The sequence below is a fragment of the Doryrhamphus excisus genome, linkage group LG10 (assembly GCF_037039965.1).
Source record: "Doryrhamphus excisus strain RoL-2023G ecotype Guam linkage group LG10, RoL_Dexc_Guam_v1.1, whole genome shotgun sequence".
In the NCBI taxonomy this organism is placed as follows: domain Eukaryota; kingdom Metazoa; phylum Chordata; class Actinopteri; order Syngnathiformes; family Syngnathidae; genus Doryrhamphus; species Doryrhamphus excisus.
The window spans coordinates 675504-697137 of NC_136366.1; the positions used below are offsets into that span (position 1 = coordinate 675504).

Consider the following 21634-nt stretch of genomic DNA (forward strand, 5'->3'; position numbering starts at 1 on the left):
ATGTCTTCTTCCTTTCCTTGCGCTCAGGTGGAGGTGAAGCCGTACGTCCTTGATGACCAGATGTGCGACGAGTGCCAGGGGGCGCGTTGCGGGGGCAAGTTCGCCCCCTTCTTCTGTGCCAACGTGACGTGTCTGCAGTACTACTGCGAGTACTGCTGGGCCAGCATTCACTCGCGAGCGGGACGAGAGTTCCACAAGCCACTGGTGAAGGAGGGGGGCGACCGCCCTCGACACGTGTCCTTCCGCTGGAGCTGAGTGGCGGCGGGCGGGGGTGGGGGCCGCGGTCGACCACCCTTCCCCGGCCGCACACACAAAGAAAATATCATCCGTAACCACGATATCACACCTCCTGCCCCCCCAGCCCCACCCCCACCCCCACCCGGGAAGTCATATTAGATTTTGCACTTTGGCACACACACACACACACACACACAGGAAGTAACTTCACTCGACTACTTTCAGCTCACTCTTCTGACGACTGGGCGGCGAGGTCCTGCTGAACCCCCCCACCCCTTCATAATAACATAGAGGTGGGACCATAGGAATATTTAAAAAAAAAAAAAGGTGTCTATTTTTATTTTATATCTGATACTCACAAATATATGGATTTTGATTTTATGTTAAAAAGCATGCACTTATTTTGAAAAGAAATAGATATACTTCCCCTAGAGACTAAACTAAAATCACCAAAGGCAATTTAAAAGAAATTCCATGTAGCATCGTTAATTCTGGGGAATGAAAATAACACGCTTTAATATATATTTTTGAATATTAATACCTCATACACACAAACAAATTAGTTGATTTTCCTTCTTTTAATAATAACATATTTTTTTAAATGTAATGCTGCGATAGCTTTGCTGCTAATTTGACGGTATGATCCGATACTACAAGTACTTTATGGAGACAAAGATGGCTGCCACGGACGCGCCTGTCATCCACTTTTATTTCTCCCCGTGTTTGCTAAACACGCTACAGTGAACGCATCACTGCTTTCGGTGACAACTTGAAAACTTTTATAAGTACCACAAATCCATATGTAGTATAACCATGACAAATCTAAGTACTTACTTGCAGTGATTGTTGATAGAATTGTGCAATTTTTGTATCCAGACTACGCCTCCAATGAGGCAGTAACGTCCGACGTAGACATAGTCCCGTGAAGTATCATCACAATACAGTATACTGCATACTTGTACTCACCAAATGCATGGCCCTCCGACGCACACAAAACAATCTGAAGAGAAGACAACAAAAAAAAAACATTAAAACTAGTGAAACGCTTTTAACGGCAGATTTAAGCGCTCATAATCGTTCTAAGATGCAGCCTGTTTGAATACTTCCACCCACAAGGGGGCGCCACTGCTGCTGCAGTGATGATTCTGGTATGGATCAATACCAAGCAAACATGGCCGCTTTCTAGCCCCTTCAATCATTGGGGGATTTCACATGTTGATCACGACGCAGGGAAATATTTTTCAACAACAAACTTTGTTTTGTTTTTTTTACAATATTTAACGCAGCAGTACAGTAATCCCTCGCTATTTTGCACTTAAAATTTTGCGGCTTCACTCATCAACGTTCTTCAAAAAAATATATGATGAAATCATGCTATTTCGTGGTTGAGTATGACCTATTTGTAGTCCAAAAAAATGCATATTTAATCAAATGTGACTTATTTTTAGCCTAAATTAATAATTCATGGATTAAAAACATTCAGTATTGTACACTGGTCACTAGGTGGCAGCAATGTTACTTTAATGACACAATAGCCATGGAAGGAACAACAACGAGGAACTCTTCCCAGCGCTAACGTGTGCAAGTCTATTAGTAAGTCTTATTTTCTGTTGGGTAATACGACTATAAAGGTGACTATAGGGGTGTTATTTATGTCTCGAGGGCTCTAATAATGTTAAGAACTGTATTCAGAAGGTCCTAAACAGATTTTCGATGCGAAATGAAGAAGGACTCCTACTTCACAAGAATTCACTTATCACGGACGGGTCTGGTGCAGATGAACTGCAATAAACGAGGGATTACTGTATAAGACAATGTTTCCTTTTCATTGTAAACAATTGTGTGCAAAATAACAAAACAAAGCCCCCCCTGTGTCCAACAACATATTTAAAGTCAATATAGCAAAATATAAATAAAAATAAATGAATAAAATAAGTTTTTGAAGGTAAACATAGACGAGACCTGATAATATTGATACGGACACTACCCTCGATATCGACACTATTTGGATGGATCTTAATAGAAGCTGATGGGTGTAGGCTAATGGCACATTGTTCTGTATCCACATTTATTTTGTCCTGCAAAGCTTGAAGTAACAGACCTGCTAACAATCTGTGTTTTTTTATATCATGAAAAAGTGACGGCGTGCAGCGATGACACTGGTTTTAGCAGTTTTGTGGACAATCCAAGTTCATTTATGAGCAGCCCGTCTCCTCTTTTAGTCGCAAACTGTTTTTGTTCTGGGGAAAAAAAGCAGGATATATATTTTTTACTGATAGAAGCTAACCATAAGTATCCCTATGAAAGTGAATTCTGGGTGTTTTTGGTGACATTTCTTTTCTTCACCCAGGCAGGTTTTTATGCGAGTCCACTCTCTGTAGGATTGTTCGTTGTGCACTACTCTATCTATTCTCGTTGACAGTCAGCAGACAGAAAAAAAACGAAAAAAAGACGAAGCTCGCTTTCTGACTGACACCATCTTTTGCAATACCTCAATTTTGAAATGCTGTTTTCTAACTAATTTTATCCAGATGAAAAACATATATTAATTTAATTCAAGAGAAATTATTTAACAATTATTTTTTTGTTACTTTATTTGACTTTATACATTTAACCATGACAGCTGAAGGAGTCTGAGCTTTTTGTTTAAGTTAGCGTGTGATTACAGTGGAATCTCGGTTAGCATGTTTTTCAAAATTTTGACCCAGTTTGTGTACATTTTCCCGTTATCACGGTGCGAGTCCAACTCTGTTCTTACTGTATTTTTATCACAAAATCATCTGTTAGCATCCTTACCTTGCTAACAAAATGGCAACCGGACCGGGTAGATGGCATCAAAAATACATTTTTATACTTTTACATGCAAAAAACAATTCAATGACGAATGAAAGGGGATTGCTTTTACTCTCTTGGAAGACGTGAGACATATTGCAGCGAGATCACCGCTTCCCTGTTTGTTTTTTTTTAAACATTATTGAATTCCAGAAATAACTCATGGCAAAACAGGAAGGTGGTGTTGAAGAGGAAGGTGTTGATCTCGCTGTCATAGTGTCTTTGGGTGTCTTCAATGAAGGTGAAACAGTTCATTTATCTTTTGTATGTAGTTTGAATTGTTTTCTGAATGTAAAACTACAAAATTTGTGTTTTTTTACATACTACTTTAGGGACTTTCTGGAAGGGATTGATGACGCTAACTGAGGTTCTGCTGTGTAGTTTATTAGTAGGCGTTAGAAAATATCAATATCACCCCACTTTTTGTATATTATTTTCTAAAAATGTGTGCTCCTCTATTTTTGTTTAGTGTTTTTAACCCTGACATGTCGTCACAGGGAGTGGATGTTGTAAGAAAAGAATGTTATTTGATGAAACATAAAGCAGACCCAGGTTGAGTGAAAGCCCCCCCGAGGTGCATCAATCAACCGGCGGCCTTCTCATGCAACACTTGAATATGTCCCATTTGGTTTGTTTTTGTTTTTCTAAAGCTAAGAACTCTTTGTTGTTATGTGCAATACCCTTTGTACTGTTTGTAGAAAAGACAAAAAGAAGAAAAAAAGCATAAATCTTTACTGCAGAATTATTTTCATTGCATTGTGATTCACAAAAGAAATCATTTTCTACTGTGTATTGACCTGCTCTACCTGCTAGTACCTTCCAGTAGTATGTAGCCTTTGTACTGAGAAATTTTTCATTATTTTTTAGAACATTTTGCTAAAACAAAAAAAATACAAGACTAACATATTTACATATTTTTATTTCATATTTGCTTTATTTCCCAACCTTGTCGGGGAAACTTTCATATTCGGTCAATGTCTTTCATAATATTATTTTGTATTTTTACTTGGAGTAAATTCATTTTATGAAGATAATTCTTTCAAATTGATTTTATATTTTCACTTTTATTTTTGAAGCTGGAAAAAATATCTAATAATGTTACTTAAGTGTCTGACTGCTTAGCTTTGTGTGTTAACTGGCTTATCAGTGTGGAAAATAATATACAGTAACTACACAAACAACAGATTGGGGCTTGATGATGTTAAAAGTGATCTGCAATGTAAAGAAATCTAATAAAAAAACTGACAGGAGCATATCCACAAGTTGTATGACTTACTTAACTGCTAACACAAGCTACATTTGTGCAGTGCAACTCTTCCTCACCTGTCCTGCCAGGTGTGGTAAAGCTTTATTGCATATTATGGTGCTTTTACGAACCCTGGATGCTTTTCCTCTCAAGAGTTACCTCATTTTTAATTGAGCAATAAATATTTTTTTCTTGCCCAGGTCTTAACTCAGGTCACAGTCACAGGCTACGTTCACAGTCCCAAGTTTTGGTTTATATTTTTTGCATGTCAGCGTTAACAATGTCAGTCTGACCGCTGACCTATACGTCGTCAAAATGTTTTGCAATACAAGAGTAGGGTAAAGGTACTCACATATGTAGACAAAAGTCTTTCCACTTTGTATTCTAAATTGTCAACGTGAAATAATTTGGCTGTTGCCACAAATGCTAGACCACGAACCCGGGCGATGTATACTTCCGTAAACATACACGGCACTGTGTGACGTCATTTTGTGCGCATGCGTGTAACTTCGACATATAGCACAGAGAGGAAACTAAGCCCCGCCCCCGCCCCCGCAGTCACGTGCTCATGCGGAAGTGATTAAGCTTACTTTGGCTCGACACCTGTCGTCGGTCGGCGATACATGGCGGTTTTTCAAGCATTAATGATCGCCATTTTGTTGCTGACTAGGCCTATTATTGGTCAAATAACATGCATATTTGTAAATTGAGCATTGTTTCCCCAAGTTAAGCATTAAAGCATAAAAATGACTTAAAATTAAAAATGACCTGAAAACTTATTAAAATAAGAGTTTTTGTATAAAACCCCATGCTAACCACTTCCCTCTCATCAGTTTTTCCAAAAAGCGTAGTCAAATCAAGCTAAAGGACAGTGTTTTAAATCTATCACGGATCTTCACAGGTCTCATCTTCCGTAACACCTTGCTACCACCACACTAAATTTATTTCTATATTTGCATTTACCAAGCTGCGTTTCAAATGCTGCTGCTCCTTCCTTGGCATGTCCTTTGTGTACTACTGTAATGGGCAAATGTTATGACATGTAGCCGTATGACGCTGTGACACGCCTTCCTTTTTGTGTGACATTTGGTTGTACGGCCACGTCTACCACTATTAAAGGATTTAAAACATATGTAAGGAAATGAATGTTAAGATGTACAAAGCACTCAGGGCTGCCACATGTAGCTCAAAAAGGTACGTAGAATTTATTACAATTCCACTTTCATAAACAAAAAGCAGCTATTACAGAAATATGTACATATCCATTTTTTTAAAATACTTGTGACAAGCTTCAGAAAGTCTGAAGTAATGCTGCATCGGGTGCAGTGCGTTCAAGGGTCATGTGACAACTAAAAGGTAGCGCCATCTGGTGGATGGGAGTCGTGACTGTACAAATGGCAGTGTTTGGCCCGATGAATCAACTCTTGTTTGCCAAAATGAAACTTGAGGTGTATGATGAATGTACTTCTAGAACTTAAGGTCGTGATGTTGCTGGCACTAGAACTGCAGTGACAAAGATTCCTATTCTGTTATACTCTGGAGGACAAGAGATAGAAAGTAATGGAGGAGTACTAATACGGGCGCTGCGTCCTATGAATGCTTTTGAAGAGGTTCCAGCAGGTTTTGTCGGATTCTGACCAGCAGATGCGATGTGGCGTGAGGTCATGTCACTGCAGGGAGTGCATGAAGCTGTCCAGGTTGTACTCTGTGTCGTACTGTTGCTGGTCCCACAGTTCTCCCAGACCATCCAGCACAGACTTCATGGAGGCCTTTCCGGGGGTCGAGTGCTCACCTTTATCGCCTTTGTCGTCCTACAACAACAATACAATTGCTCAGAAATATAAACAGAAAAAAGACACCAAAAATGTATTAAAAATTACATATTTAAACTATAAGAGTGAAAAGATTGAGTCCTGTAAATCAAATATAGTCATCCCTTGTTGAATATGGCCCATTTGCCAAAATATATGCATATTTCAGCTATTTGGTGCATAAATTAAACATTGTCAAGCCTAAAAAAAAAAAGGGCAAAATGAACTCAAACACAAACATCAGGCATTCGGAAGACCTGTTCAAAAGTACTTTGATGATATGTAGTACTCCACACAGGCCACTAGGTGTCAGTATAGGTGTTGCCATACCCAGTTGCTGAAACAACAGGCTTTTATTGCAGGTTTGAATTCTCTCAATGAATGATCCCTAAAAGGCGCTACTGTTACGATGCCGTTGATGAATAGAACCGTAATGAAAGAGATTGGTGGATCAACAGGCATGTTTTCTCACCTTGTCTAGTGTGAAGAGGTTGAGAAGCTGGTCTGTGCCCATGCTTTGCAGGCTGGTGTTCTCCTGGCTGATGATGGTGTTGGCGATGTTCATCTTGAACTTCTGCAGACCCATGATCTTCTCCTCCAGGGTTCCTCGAGTGATGAGCCTGTATACGTTGACTACGCGTTTCTGCACAACACACAAAAGGTGCGTTTAGGTGAGGATCCCGCCCCTACCAAGCGTAATTGTAGTGAAGAGTGTACCTGGCCTATCCTATGCGCACGGTCCATGGCTTGCAGGTCCCTCATGGGGTTCCAGTCATGTTCCACAAATACCACCGTGTCAGCGCCAGTTAGGTTCAGACCGAGACCACCAACATGTGTGGTCAGCAACAGCACATCAATGGAGGGGTCGTTGTTAAACCTAGTGCACAAACATTTGAGGTAGTTGAGATGGTGTGGCGACGATGCAGAGCGACATTCAGTACGCACCTGGAGACAATGGCGTGGCGCAGGCCGGCCTGCACGCTGCCATCCAGCCTCAGGTAGGTGACGCTGGGCATTTTGGGTTTGAGCAGGTCATGCTCCACGATATCCAGCATGCTCTTCAGTTGACAGAAAATGAGCACCCGATGCTGGGCCACCACCACCTCAGTGCTGCCCTCGGAGCTTCCCCCACCGAGACCACAGTCCAGGAGCAACTGGATGAGAAGACGACGACGTGAGGTGCAATTTGGCGTCGTCAAAGGCTCACTAAAACTGTGCCTGAATCATACTATACCTGTTTTAGTGCAGACAGTTTGGGGGCGTGCTGAATGTCCCGCAGATTGGAGTTTTGGCCTGCAAGCTGTTCAGCTATTCGTTTGTACTCTGGATGCTGTGGCGTCAACACCAAGCTTGGGTGGTTGCATAGCTTTCGCAGGTACTGCAGTGCCTGAAAGAAGGTATACACCTGCGTTAAACCTATTGAATGTGACGTAATAATACTAGCTGGGTTGGCAAAATGTACCTGGAAGACGTGACCTGTGGCCTTTAGTTTGGGCTTTTCCTCCTCCTCTGCAGAAGCAACAGAGATACTGTCATCCACACTGGCCTTGGCGCGAGACTTAGCAAAGTCCTCGTAGAGCTGAACCTGAAGGTTTAGGAAAGCAGTTAGCAGCATGTAAAGCACATTCAAACAGGAGTAACGCTCTAACTGGTTGCAAATGTCATGCATCTCATGAGAGCACTGGTGCAAAATGGGACACCTCAATGACCAATCAAGTGCACGTGGGCTACCTGCAGAGGACTCAAATTGCAGTAGTAGTCCTGAATTATTTTTGGAGGAAGGTCCTGCAGTACGTCCTCCTTCATTCTTCTCAAGAGAAAAGGCAGCACCTGCCGATGCAGCGCCTCCATGGCCAGGACACCTGCATGGAAAACCGCTCGGTTCACATTTACGTATGGAAAGCAGGGCGACACGTTTCAGAGGCGTTCACATAGGACACATTTATTTTCACCACAAGATTCAGTACAGATCAATGGAGGGAGGGCCTGAGTTGCTGAGCAATTGGCATGCCAAGTGTAAGTTTGTTACCAAATTTCTCAACTATAGAGCACAGCCGTATGTAAGAGTAAGCGGCACCCACTAATATAGGCCGCAACTATAAGCCACAGGTGTCCACGTTGTAACATGATATTTAGTACACATAAAGATGGGTAAAATCTTCAGTGGCAAGTATTTTATACTTTCAAATGTTCCGTTTGTGAATGGGATCTAAGAAATTTAAGTTAAGTATGATTTTGCTGTGATACAAAATTAGAAAAAAAAGATTGTGATAAGCGGCCTGTGATTGGCAGGTAACCAGTCCAGGGTGTACCCGGCCTCTCTGCACCCCTAGTGCGGACAATCGGCACAGAAAATGGATGGATTGTGATAAGCCTTTGAGCTTGTGTCATATGGGTCAGGCAATGAGGAAATCGACTCCTCCGATTTAGTAGCTGTATTCTGTCAGAATGTAGCCCCTTGCTCTAATTGAATGCACCGTGCTGACATCACAGAGCGGTCCACCCACATTTTTAAAAAGGTCCGGTGTAAAACTGTCTTTATTCTGAGAATTAAAAAAAAGTGTCATACCGGCCTCCTGCTCCCGTGAGGAACTTTTCGCGTCACGACTGGCCAGAATAGGTTTGCCGTAACGTGCCGCAAACTGACGCTCTGTTCCCAGGAAGCCCGGCATGAGGAAGTCAAAGAGGGACCAGAGTTCCAGAACGTTATTCTGGGGATGAGATAAGGACAGGAAGCCTTGATTAAAAAAAAAAAAAAAAAGCAAATAAACAATCACGAATAAAAGACATTTGAAGGAGGACCTCACCTGAATTGGAGTTCCTGATAAGATGACACGGAAGTTGGCAGCCACTTGCTTAATGGCTTTGGAAAGTTTTGTTTTCCCATTTTTGATGATATGACCTTCATCAAGGATGCAGTAATTAAATTTTATATTTCTGCAAAAGTGGAAAGCACATATTAAAAGAAAATACACCAGATGAAGAAAAAAAAGATGAAATCCTAATAGTACTCACTTAAAAAAGTCAATGTCATTTCTCACAACATCGTAAGACGCAACTACAAGATTGTGCCTTTTCACCTGATGTTGCAACCTGAAAGGTAAATGAATGACCATTAAGAGTTTAATATTGTTAATGTTGTCATTACTAACCTTAGATACACATACACAAACGTACTGTAAAAAACACAAAAAGATGTTTGTATGTGTCTACTTTGACTATGACACGAGTCCCCCTTGCTTCACAAAGTCGGCCTTACCGCATTCGTTCTGTAGGCGGCCCAGTGTAGTGCAGCGGGTTGAGGTATTCTTTGGCACAGAACTTGCCCACCTCATCCACCCAGTGACCAGTCAGTGTGGGCGGGCACACCACCAGAGAGGGCAGTGGGCTGCAGTCTGCTGCCTTTGTCTTGGCATACTCCTGAGCCCTGAAAATGCCAACAGAGTCAGTGAGCTGACAAACAACGATCAATAAAAACATTTTTTGAGGAGTAAAACATTTGATCTTTGGGAGTACCTGAGGTAGTGATCTCCTGCTAAAATGCAGATTGACTGCAGAGTCTTTCCCAGGCCCATGTCATCACACAAGATGCCATGCAGCTTGTACTTGTTTAGAAAGGACAACCAGTTCACGCCGTCCTACAACAAATGGTCAAATGCAGAATCACAGGCACATTACTGTAAAAGACCTATTGGTGGCATATGGAACGGATTCTGGGTTAGTGGTTCAAAATATGTCCAAAAGTTCATGACTACTCAAAGTGTTTGATGGCTGCTTGTGTCCACTAGAGGTTGACCACCTGTGGCAGGGGAGCTAAGAGAACCAGCACAAGTACGGGCTACTTTACAGCAAAAAACTCTTTTCTTATCAGATCATAATGCAAGGACAGATGGTCCTAAAGTTACAAACTTGTTCACTTCCGACATTATAAATACATTTCATACATGGACATAATATACAGGAATAAAAACACTAAATACAACAATCAAATTAAAACTTATTCTAAAGTTGCAAAGAGTGGGGAAGAAGGACAAAGAACAAAACCAAAAACGTGCTGCTTTTCAACATTTCATGCTCTCATGTTGGACATGCCATGGCTGACTCCGTGCAGTGTGACTGATGTAATATAACGTTACTGATGCCCAGTGACCAGAATACTACATATAATTTGCCATTGAATATTTTATCTAAATATATAGAGTACACCATATTCAAGACGCACATACCTGCTGGTACTTCCTCAGCTCTGCCTTGATGGGCACGGGGATGTTATAATTCTCCAGCTTTCTTCCATCTAGCAGTTGCTCCAAGAAGTGTCGCTCTCTGGCCTTCTGACGGATCAGGTCGGCAGACATGGCAGGGGGGTCCGGTATTCCTGCCTGAGAAACAAAAATGTGCTCAACAGTCCCATAAAAGTCTGAGACAGCGCATGTTGGATTACATGTGTGTGCTTCTTCTACCTCAAGTGGCAACAGGCGGATGAGTGTAGCAAAGCACTGTGTGGCCATGAAACGGACGCTGTCACTGGGGTCACTCATACGCCCCAAGACTGGCACTACCAGCAGTACAATATAGGGTATGATATCCACATCCAGCTGTTCCATAACACCTAAAAGTGCGTCAGTCAAGGATAATCTCAAACAAAGATAAAAAAGAACTCTTTGTAGTCTGAATGCACCGTTTCCTGAACACAAACACTCAAGACATGACTGTGTGATGGATACAAGCCAAGGCCTCGATGGCTCCCTCCTGTTTGGTGCAGTCATCAATCGCAGCTAAACAGGGTAGTACACACTCCAGGAAACCATCCATGGTCTCCAGCATGGATATCTTACCAAGTACGCCCACACAGCGTGCTGCCATGTGTCGCACCGCTGTGTACGGATGCTGTAGGCAGGTAAACAGATGAGGAAGATGCTCCAGCAGCTAAAAATAAACACAAAATAGAAAAACATACTTTTCAGTGCATTAGAGTGGAGGATGCCCTCTTTTCCTAACAATTTGGAACCTGAAAATTAACGGCCCAAAAGGAAACAAAAGGGCTTGTCAGTGCATTTACTGGAACTGGTTTTCTGATGAGGTCATCACAAATACAATAAAACAGAAACAGGGGTTGAATCATACCAGAGGTTTGAGCTCATGGGACATGGCCCCAGCCATGACTTCCAGCACTTGCAGAGAGTTTACCAGTTCTTGAGCTGCAGCATCGCCCCTCTCTAGCTGGGCCTGCCTATCTGCAAGAATGAAACAAAAGGTTTTTTTTTGTTTTGTTGCACTGCAAATTACGGACAAACCAACAATAACAGTGATGCTTTAAAAGGTCATATTAAAATGATCTGAATGTATAAATCAACTTACCAATGACATATTTTTCATTCACTACAGTCCTCAATGGACCAACTGTGTTCTCCCAAAGGTATGGAAGAGATCTGGTGAGGTCTGCACCAAAGTGCTTAGAAATGGTTGTTAGGGAAAACTCTGCCCCTCTCCTTTGAATAAGATATGGTTTTCTCTACAAACAGGAGAAACAAGGACAACTGGTTTTATTTCTTGAGATGAACAGAAGCTCAGATTTGTCCTCATTCTTTCATACCTCATCATTGTCTATACCAACGATGCTGCCTGGAGGAAGTTCCGTGGAAGGTGTCTTGGAGGATTTGGGTACTGGACCCCTTTTACTGGTAATAGCAAACGCTGCCCTTTGGTGACGATAAAGAGTCAGGATGCCTCTAGTTTTGTTAACCATGTGATGCAGGCAATCCTTCTCCAAAACACTGCCTAGTGTTAAAACAAAGAAAATAAAGCAGTTAGAGAAAATACTTCTATGCACGTGGCTGTCACATCCACACTGATTTGGCTTGGTCCCATCAGTCATTTAGAATGACCAGTAGAAAACAAAATTCAACACCGTAGTACCGAAAGTACTTCTCAGACATTTTAACTTCCATTACCTTTAGTATTCTCTTGCATGGGGGGGACGGGACAAGCAGATGAGGGGGTCACTGAGGAGTCCGCACAGACTGAGGCACAGAGGTTTTTGATAATCTTGGGGTTGGGACACGGGGAGCGTCCAGCACACTGATCCAACAACTTGGCAACGAAAGAAGCAGCAAAACCCTGAATGAGAGTGTTCTCCTCCCGCTTGATGGCCTCCATCAGAGGTCGGACCAGCGGGTTGAGTTTGTCAGGAAGCACTTGCAGGTTGATGACTGCGCAGGCGGCGAACATGTGGACACGGAGATGCAACTGCTGCCATTCATTGCTGGTCTCCAGCACCGTGGCTTGTGCCTGCTGTCGTTTGCAGTCCAATACCTGCCACTGTTTTGTCTTCACATTCAAACCTGCAGTCGATTCTGTGAAGATGGTGGTTAACTAGGGAGGAAGCAGGAGAACACAAGTTGTTACATATTGCTATATAGCTATAAAACAGCGGTCAATCAACTTGGTACATGTTTTTTAATCTATCCATTTAGCCAAATAGTGCAAGTATGTCAGTAACAGGGATGCACGTACAGAAGACCAGAGTGGATGTGCCTTCCTAACATCCCAGCAGTACATTCAGTGTGTGTTGGTGGTCATACCAGCTCATTGGCTTGATCGATGGTGAAAACACTACAATTGAGGCGATCTTGAAGGTCTATGTGCGCCTCGGAAAGAAAGGCGATGAGCTGCTTGCACTCGTTCTGCATGCGTGTGAAGGGGATGGCAATCTCATCGTAATATAACTGCTCTGACAGAATGGCGAGCAAACGAGGCTGCACTGTGGACGACACAATCTGGCAATCCTGTTTGGGGAAGATAGAAAATTATTTTATTTTTTTAATGTATGATACTGGTGGCATTTGTCCAAAAAGAAAGTAAAAACAAATGTTTGACCTTTTGAAGAGCAGCCCACTCACAGAGCACGAGAGCTACAGCTATTCGTTGCAGTGCAGACTTTGAATTAAGGTGAAAAAGCAGCAACTGGCCTAAAGACTCGGCTGGACGGATCTCCTGAGATGCAGCATTGAGCTGAGGGTCACAGATACACCTACACAGAGACCCCAGCAATCTGGAGGAAATAGATAGGGCAGAGCAGAAAACCACCACATATTAAATATCTAAAAAAGGAGCCCCCTAAGATAACGTGAGGTACCACCAAGCCTGCTTTTCATTCACATTTTGAGTTAATCTGAGAAGACTAGAAAATACAAAATGGGAGTTGTGGAAACCAGCATCCTGTTAATGTTCTGATAAAACATGCGTGTTGACTTTGTTTGGCTTGAAATAAGCTATGAAAATAAATGTTACAAAAATGAGTAGCTCTTGGCTATTTTCATTTTGTAAAAGTAGCCCTCAATACGTTAAAACGGTCACACTTCATCTATGTGATTGGTATCGAACGATTTCAACAGCATAAACTCCAATCAGAGCATCCCCAGGCACAACCTGTAAAACATTTGTGCAGTAAAAATCTGCCAATCCAACTTACTTGGCTGCCATGAGGCGAGAGCGGACCACCACATAGTCCCTTGATACCGGGTCATCTGTCACAGTCTCTGCCCCTGCTATATACTCCTGGACTGTTTCCTTTACCTGGTTGGTCCCTTGGCGTGCCTTTGCACCAGCTTTATCCTGTTAATTCAGCATGAAAGGAGTCAAGGCATCTGCACTGCTATGTTCAGTCCAATTGAACAGTCCTCAAAATGTTTACAGAATCAAAAACCATTAAATGGGCCGTGACAAGAACCATTTCTTATTTAGAAATGGATTATCTTTGTACTTAAGAGCATTGAAAACCCGTTTACAGCCTTCCAAGTATATGAGTTTTAACATTATTACAGCCATCCAGACATGAAATAACACCTGTTTACAGGTATTACCCACGATAGTAGACACAACAGTAAAAGGAGTAGCCATTTAAGACATGAGCAGTAAATATGTTGCATCATTTTCTACTGAAAGCATATGCTTTTTTTGTCACTCCACATTGCATTTTGGTCTGATAAGACGTAAAGAACTACCTTGGAGCGCGACTTCACTTCAAGCAGCATGTTGAGGTCTATAGGAATGTGCGAGGCTTGCATCATGAGACAAAGCCAGGCACCCATCCATGGACAGCTGGCTGCTACCACATACTGCTGGGGAGCTTGAGTGAGTAGCTCCATCCACACCTGCATGCAAGTACAATGGTATAGTAGTCAGAGAAGCCAACACAATACAGGGCTACTGAGTAAAACATTTGGTGATGACAAAGACAACACATGAAGCTGAGTGTAGCCAAACAAAAAAGCCACTGAAAAATACATTTGAAGAACTAATGACATTGCTTCAATGATCACAACCAATCCATCTGTTGTTAAGTGTATTCACAATCTACCAAATAAGTGGACTAAGACCGCTTACAAGTCAAAACTAGTGAGCTCACTTGCAAGCATTATTATGGTCTCTTCTTTGCTTTGGTCTACTCTTGCCCTCTGTGTGTGTGTGCATGCACATGTGTGTGTGTCCTAGTGCTCCACGGATGCGTGCACGAGCAGGCGCCGCATGGCTAACCGCCTGTTGGTTATAAAAAAAAGTTTTATAGATATTCCGATCAATACGGTAATGTCTCAACGCCTCATACACAACAGCAATGTGACCCATGCAACAAACCTTTTGGATAAGTTCCAGTATTTCCTCATTGCTTTCCAAGATGCAGGACTGGAAAATGTGCCGAAGCATATCTTGTAGGATGGGGTTGATCCACACTGCACATTTCTGATAAACAAAAAAAAACAAAATCACAAACAAAAACAAATCACAGTATGAATGCCTGACAATATTAATAGGTAGAGAAAAAAAGCAGCAATATTTTGAATGTTTATTACACCACGTGCAACATCTCGATAACCTTATCCAAATATTACCTGGTCAGATTTAGATAGTAGTGTGAATAAAGTTTCCAGCGCTGCCCGTCTAACAGATGATATGGTATGTCTCAAGAAGGGCCAAACCCGGGGGACCAGCACCGTTAATGACTGCTGCATACTAGAGGGAAAAAAAAAAGAGAATATGAGAATATGCTAATTAATTGTGATTCTACTTTGATTGCCATCAGACTAACCTGCACTGCAGAACCTGTGGGTAGGTGAGCAAAGACGAAAGCAGTGTCATGATGCTGTTGGTGGAGGCAGTGAGGTCGTCCAGATCCAAAAGAGCATCCCATAATGTGTTGACTATGAATGGCACCTGAAATGCATACGCACACAATTACACTACCTAAAAGGAAATACTGATGAGAATGTGGGTGGGGGGGGGAAACATGCCCTTTGGACATGTTCTTTAAGGCAACAGTAATTGCTCTTCATTCTCCAACTGACCTTATTTGGCAGTAGCCGTACCAAGCCCTCCACCACGGGGATGAGTGCTGCAGCTGCCACAGCCCTGACATCATCATCGAGGTCCTGCAGGCCCACAATGATGGCTGGGAGCAGGCGTGGGAGTAAAACTGAGATCAGGTCCTAAAAGAACAGTGCAGCTCTGTCACTATAAAACAATATTTTCAGATTCATCCACATATAACGCATGCTACTAGGATAGGATTACAAAAAAAGCTTTTCATTTTTCTGTACATCTTCACCCACCAGCAGCATCTATACTCATGCCCATTTGTAGATCAAACCAGAAGACAACCAGAGTGGGTGGTACCTGTCGGACAGCAAGAGCATATTTGATTCCTAGCAGGCCTCCGTGACGGACCTCCCATTGGTCTTCTTTCAGCAGCTTCAGCAGAACATCTACTGTCATGGAAACACCAGTCTCAGTCATGTAGCGAAGGGCCACGCCGAGTGTTTGAGCGCACGTCTCCCGGACAGGTGCCACTACCTGGTAACGGAAGGTCAGAAATAACATGACTTTTGCCTTTGCTGCAGCAGAAGCAGCAGTGTCTGAGTCCAAGAGATAAGAGTCTTTCATTATTCCTTTAGATGATGGTTGGCTGTGAATGTCTTGCATTGTAATTGCTTGTTTCTACCAAATGTGTTCAGTGTTTTGAAGACCAACCTCATCTGATACAAAATCCCCAAAACGGTCTAGAGCGAAGACACATAGCAAACGGATGACAAGGTCTTCTATCCATTCCTTGTGCTGTTGAGACATCTTTGCACACAAAAGAGCCAGACAGTCAGAGCCGAACACTTTAGATAAACACTAAGAAATAATATGGATAAATATGATATACCTGCTGTGCAGTGCTTCCTACTAGTTTGCCACCTCCAGCGCCATGGGACTTGAGGATTTCTCTAAGACCAGTACCTGCACCATGACGAATCTAGCAACAAAAACATGTGCTTGAAGTTCAGTCAAATTCAATTCAGTTCCAGCAGTGTTAACGTTAGTAGTTAAGGCACAAGCATGCAGTGTATGTTATAAGTTTATTATCCAAAGGAACTGCACTAAAAACAAAAATTCAAAAATGTAATCTTTAACTACACCACCTTAGCAGTCTGCTAATAAGTAAACAATATGCTGACCATGTACTACGGTGTAGTGTGACATGGCTGAGGAGCAGTTCTCTCTGTAATTTAAGTACAAGTTACGGCACCAAAAAAAGTTAAATTGAGCTAGCTGACAATTCCATCATTAGGATACACCTATGTGACATCAAAATACAGCAAGATCCTGCAACTATTACATGTTATCAGTGCATGTGTTTTTTTTTATGGATCATAAAAGATGATCACAGCTTGTATATCAAACCAATCAACATTGTTAGGTTTTTTTTGGCGTATCAAATTATGATGCACAGAAAAGGGAAAAAATTAGTTCATTTTTCCACATAAGGATTGTGAATGATGGGCAAAATTTCCCCAAAAAGTGCAGTTCCCCATTAAACTAAAACTCGACTTTGAATCAAATCAATGTCATAAGAACAGACCTCATACTGTACTTTCACATCCCATCTTGTGTTCACCACCCTAAGCTGATTTGCACATTCAGTGATTGTTTGTGGATGCAGACACCACATGCATCCACGTTGAAACAATTCATGCTGCTAATATTGTTACAAGTTAAATGCCACAAATGACTTTTTTGTACCTCCCAAGAAGGATTAAAGAGGTCATTGCAGAGCTCTTCACAAAAGCTTTCCAGGGGCCACTCTTGTGTCTTAAGACAAAACAGTGAGAGGTCAGTACAGTATTCATACAAGTCCCGGTATGTGATCAACTTGTTTCATTACCTCCTCTAGTAGACTGGAATTATTTGAAACTTTGTTGATGAGAACTTTGTGCTCCGACGCTGGTTGGTCAACAACAACGCTGGTGGTTTTCCGTCGTTTCTCTTCAGGCTCACCTTCAAAACTATCATTACTGAAAGGAAATTAAAGTATTTAATGGAGCTAGTAAATTACAACTTAGTCATTTAATCAGTATTTTTCCTAAATGCAAAATTATGGTAATTGATGTTTGGACATGAAGCATTTTTGCGATGCACCTGTAGACCGCATATCGTTTTGAGAAGCCAAACTCGTTACTTAAGGGGCCCCACCAACTAATCAGAAGGTGTTCCTCATCACTGGCTCAGGGGAGGAAGTGGGGGGTTAAGTCACCGTTGTTGATGGGGATGTCATACAATTTAATGTAAAAAAAAAAAAAAAAAAAAAAAATTATATATATATATATATATATATATATATACTGTCCCTTAAAGGTCAAACACTGTTTGCATCTATGAATAAATCTTAAGAGCTAAAAGCAACACACCAGCTCACCTTTTTTCATTTGTATCCATGTCTCTAGACCTTTGTTTTGCAACTAACTTTGCAAGCCTCTTTGCCTTATTCTTCTGGCGATTGCTCATGCCTGGCCGGAATTCCGAGTCGATCAATTCGGCAGCCTGAATGGGCTGAAAAGATTAAAATTATAACTTCAGACCAAATACACACTGTTTCAAGAACATAATTAATGACGCGCTGTTCTCATAAACATTGTAGACTAAATGCATTTACACATATTTTATATCCAACAGTGACTCGTAAATATTAGCAACCATACTGAGGCTGCATTCAAACGAATGAGAAAAGGGACATAAATACAGCATGATCCATAAAAAATCATCTTGGACCCAGGCACAGCCTAAAGTTAAACCTGACGAATATAACTTATTCAAACATGTGTCAATAGAATAAAGCGAACATTAACAGGAAGTCATGGCAGCATGTATGTGGCTGAAGCCCGCATGCAGAAACATCACAGTGATGGGTCTCAGAGACAATGTGGAACACCTGAGGTGAGGTTGAAGGAACATCAAGAGACAGTAGAGCCTGCTTATGCTCCAGTCTGGCAAGCAAAGATGTTGAAAGAGAGACCCACCACATGATTTCGGGAGCTGGATCCTGCTGTGATCTTGCTTCCGTGAGGTCTTGGCCCACTGGGTTGGCACGTATCGTCTAGGTCCTCATCATTAAACAGCTCCTCCGTGTCCATGCCAATCGCTGCACCTATGTCAAGACCCAACTTCTTCTGAAGGAGCTTTCTCTGGCAAGCCAGACGTTCCTTGGGGTCCATCTCACCTGAGAATGGAGTCAACCAATCAAGTACACTTTGGTCTAATGTATTACATAGGTCGTCAACATTTCGCCATAAAGCCTGACACACTGGAAGGTTGAGTGGACACAACTTTGTCAAAATGAGGCTCACCCATTTTGTCATCCTGTAATTCAAACTCCGCCCCAGCAGAGCCCAGCAGAGATGCACCATGTTTGAGTAGGCGGGAAATGTCAAAGTGGTAAAAACTCAGTCTGTCACATGCTGGATCCTCTGATGATGAATTTTCAGATAACTCTGCAACAAAACGGACAATCGTTCTAGTAAAATTATATTTCTGCAGTAAGAGCTAAATATTTGGTCCTCTTATTAGTCGTCTTCTGGTTACCAAGAATCCAATTTCTTTGAATGACTGCAGTGAAATATGCATGATGTGGCACTCACCTTCTTTAGGCCTTGGGGCTGGATTCCACTCCGAAATATTTTTCACAATGGCCTCTACGGCTTGGCCTGCTGCAATACGAGTGTCCCAGTTGGGACTCCTTAGATAAGTCAAGACCTTGGAACAGAAATCATATTTCTATTGGTAATTCAAATGTCAGATGAGCAAAACAATTACCATATTTTCCGGACTTTGTCCACAATTTTTTTTTTCATGGTTTGGCTGACCCTGCGTCTTATTCTATGACTCCCGTATCAACCCGGGCTCATACCGATTCAGCCGCGGCTCCAGAAGCATTACACAATATTGAAATCCCTGTTGTAGGCTCACACTAGCTCGGTGCGGTGCAGCTCCGGCTCTGTCAGCCAAACGGCATAACGGAAAGAATACGTTTTCTTTTTGAAAAATTATAGATCACATTTGAACAATATCGATCAACACTATACATGACACTGCAGCTGTGCATGCAAATACGGCTATTGTTTACAACTTCCTGTGTACAAGGCGAGTTATAGCGTGAATATCTGATCTCGCGAGTACCGTTTCCGCAGGCAGAGCGGACGGACGCTTGCTGCTGTGCCTCCAAGAGTCGGACCGGAGCAGAGGGTCACTGACTATTTAAAACAAACTTATAATTGCAACTGAGAAAAACAGAACACAAATGTTTCTCCAAAAAAATCATATTCCGCAGATTACAAGATGCTAGTAAACTATTTGTTGTTTAGGTTACAGTTACCTGAATAACTTTGGGAAAAAGACCAGATCAAAGGTGGTTGAACATTAAAGCAGCGCTGCATTTCATAGTTGATGAATGCGCTAACCGGTTGGTAGCATGGTTAAACCGTCTGGGTAAGGCAATCCGGTATACCTTTGATAGAAGACTATTGAGCTCATGCGGGTGGAGTTTAACCACTTCCCCAAGTTGCTGGGCGGCAGCTTTCCTGGTTACCGGAGTAGTCCCAGTGTCAAGTAGGATGAATAACCGATCAAGTCTGAAAAAAATGCATGAGTTAATTATTATAAATGACATATAAGAAACGGGGCAGGCAACATACTGATGTGTATTTATCTCCCATAAATTCCGATACAAATTACAGGTCCGGTACACCTGATTGACAGTACACCATGGTTAAGGTGTTCACCTTAGTTGTCTTGTCTGGGGAATCTGCTTATTGATCAGAAGTTTACCATTGCTTTACATAAGAAGCCTATTAATACAGTGGAAGGATTAGAGGTGTAGAGGTTTTGACCCTACGTAGAACTAAATCTAGGAACTCACACAGAGGTCTAGTTTGTCATGCAAATGAGCACCACTGGCAACAAGAGAAATAAAAACAAAAGCTGAAACTACTTGTACACATCCAAGCAAATTGAGATATAGTGGTAAATTCCAATAACAAAAACCAAATACAGTATAGAGGTATAGTTTGTTAACCCCAAAGTCCTACCGTCACACTTATTCTTATTCTGCCATCAGTTATTCTGCATCTATTGCTAAGTATACGACAAGTAGTAGTAGTGGTGCTGCTCCACCATAGGATTAAAAAAGTGCTGTCAAATGGTGACTAGCGAATATGCTAGTAAATAGACTAGTAAATATGCAGAATGGCGATCGATTTAAGGTTTACCCGAACGTTATATTGTGTTCGCTTACCGATTGTGTAGTTCATGTGCTCTTTCCACAAATCAACATAATCTCCATGTAAGCTAGCTGGCTAACAGCTAAGTAAAGTCCAACATACAAAACCTCCGTATTAGCACACGAAGCTGGGACTTACCTCGATAGAGCCATGTTCAGCCGATGCTTCGCTCTTCACGTCCCGCATTCAACATGTAACTAGTAACTCGTCGGTTTTTCAAATGTGGTTCGCGAAGTCATTAGCTAGTTAGCAGCTAGCTTTAGCTGGTAAAGGCCCAGCCGATGTGCTCCTGACCGCCCCAAGTGAGTCTCACCAAGACGCGGAGTTCACAGCCAATTCATGGCTTCAAACTTGTCTCCCTTGCCTCCGTGTTATCTTCTGGCACGAAATTTTACCAAGTACGGTAAACATATCAATCTACAGCTCGCGTTACCCTTCGGAGCTCTTAGCGGATAAACATTTCAATCTAATTAAGTATAAAGACTTATTTTGCTGCGGTATGAGGGCGACCGAGTAGACTGTTTTTATATGAGGAGCCATCTTGCATTTATTCCTTCCTCTGTAGTAGGCGACCGCTGATTGGCTACAAACATCAGAGGGAACCAATCAACAAGCACGTCAAAAGGGAGAAACGAATAAAAAAATGGTGACGGAACAGTTTATTTTTTTTAATCTTTGAAGCGTAATCTATTATTTCATATCGTCGATGTAAAAAAAGAGACCACGTTAACAAATTGACGTATTTTCGTGTGTGCACAAAGAAACAAATAAAAACGTAGTTTGCACAGTTTTTTGGACATGCAGCTTTGTTTCCAAACGTTATTATTTGAAATATTCACAACTGTTCCGATGTTTTCCTTTCTATTTTTCATGCTTGAATTTAGATATTTTTAGTTTACATTAAATAAATTGCAAATGGG

General features: G+C 41.8%; 2 protein-coding genes across 4 annotated transcripts in view; one reads left to right on the forward strand and one right to left on the reverse strand.

Moving 5' to 3' along the window:
* cpeb3 (cytoplasmic polyadenylation element binding protein 3) overlaps positions 1 to 5388 on the forward strand; it is a 36226-nt gene extending 30838 nt beyond the window's left edge. For all 3 annotated transcript variants that reach the window (XM_058064939.2, XM_058064941.2, XM_058064942.2), the window contains one exon: positions 28 to 5388. In XM_058064939.2, the coding sequence (XP_057920922.2) occupies positions 28 to 255 (228 nt within the window). In that variant the 3' untranslated portion in view covers positions 256 to 5388. The remainder of the gene's footprint in view (positions 1 to 27) is intronic.
* Positions 5389 to 5504: 116 nt separating this feature from the next.
* On the reverse strand, positions 5505 to 21265 carry btaf1 (BTAF1 RNA polymerase II, B-TFIID transcription factor-associated). The gene is made up of 38 exons (XM_058064935.2): positions 20853 to 21265; positions 19943 to 20066; positions 19077 to 19191; positions 18786 to 18929; positions 18459 to 18658; positions 17858 to 17991; positions 17327 to 17456; positions 17185 to 17253; positions 16328 to 16417; positions 16150 to 16245; positions 15796 to 15972; positions 15468 to 15608; positions 15212 to 15336; positions 15015 to 15135; positions 14761 to 14865; positions 14130 to 14279; positions 13598 to 13740; positions 13003 to 13177; positions 12708 to 12911; positions 12078 to 12498; positions 11720 to 11904; positions 11485 to 11638; positions 11251 to 11360; positions 10851 to 11052; positions 10587 to 10735; positions 10353 to 10505; positions 9643 to 9764; positions 9386 to 9553; positions 9142 to 9219; positions 8934 to 9063; positions 8696 to 8837; positions 7858 to 7988; positions 7589 to 7711; positions 7361 to 7513; positions 7072 to 7280; positions 6844 to 7003; positions 6599 to 6769; positions 5505 to 6126 (listed from the first exon to the last, which is right to left on the reverse strand). Exons 1-38 carry the CDS (start codon positions 20864 to 20866, stop codon positions 5983 to 5985), a joined length of 5562 nt encoding a protein of 1853 aa, XP_057920918.2. The 5' UTR covers positions 20867 to 21265; the 3' UTR covers positions 5505 to 5982.
* Positions 21266 to 21634: the final 369 nt, after the last annotated feature.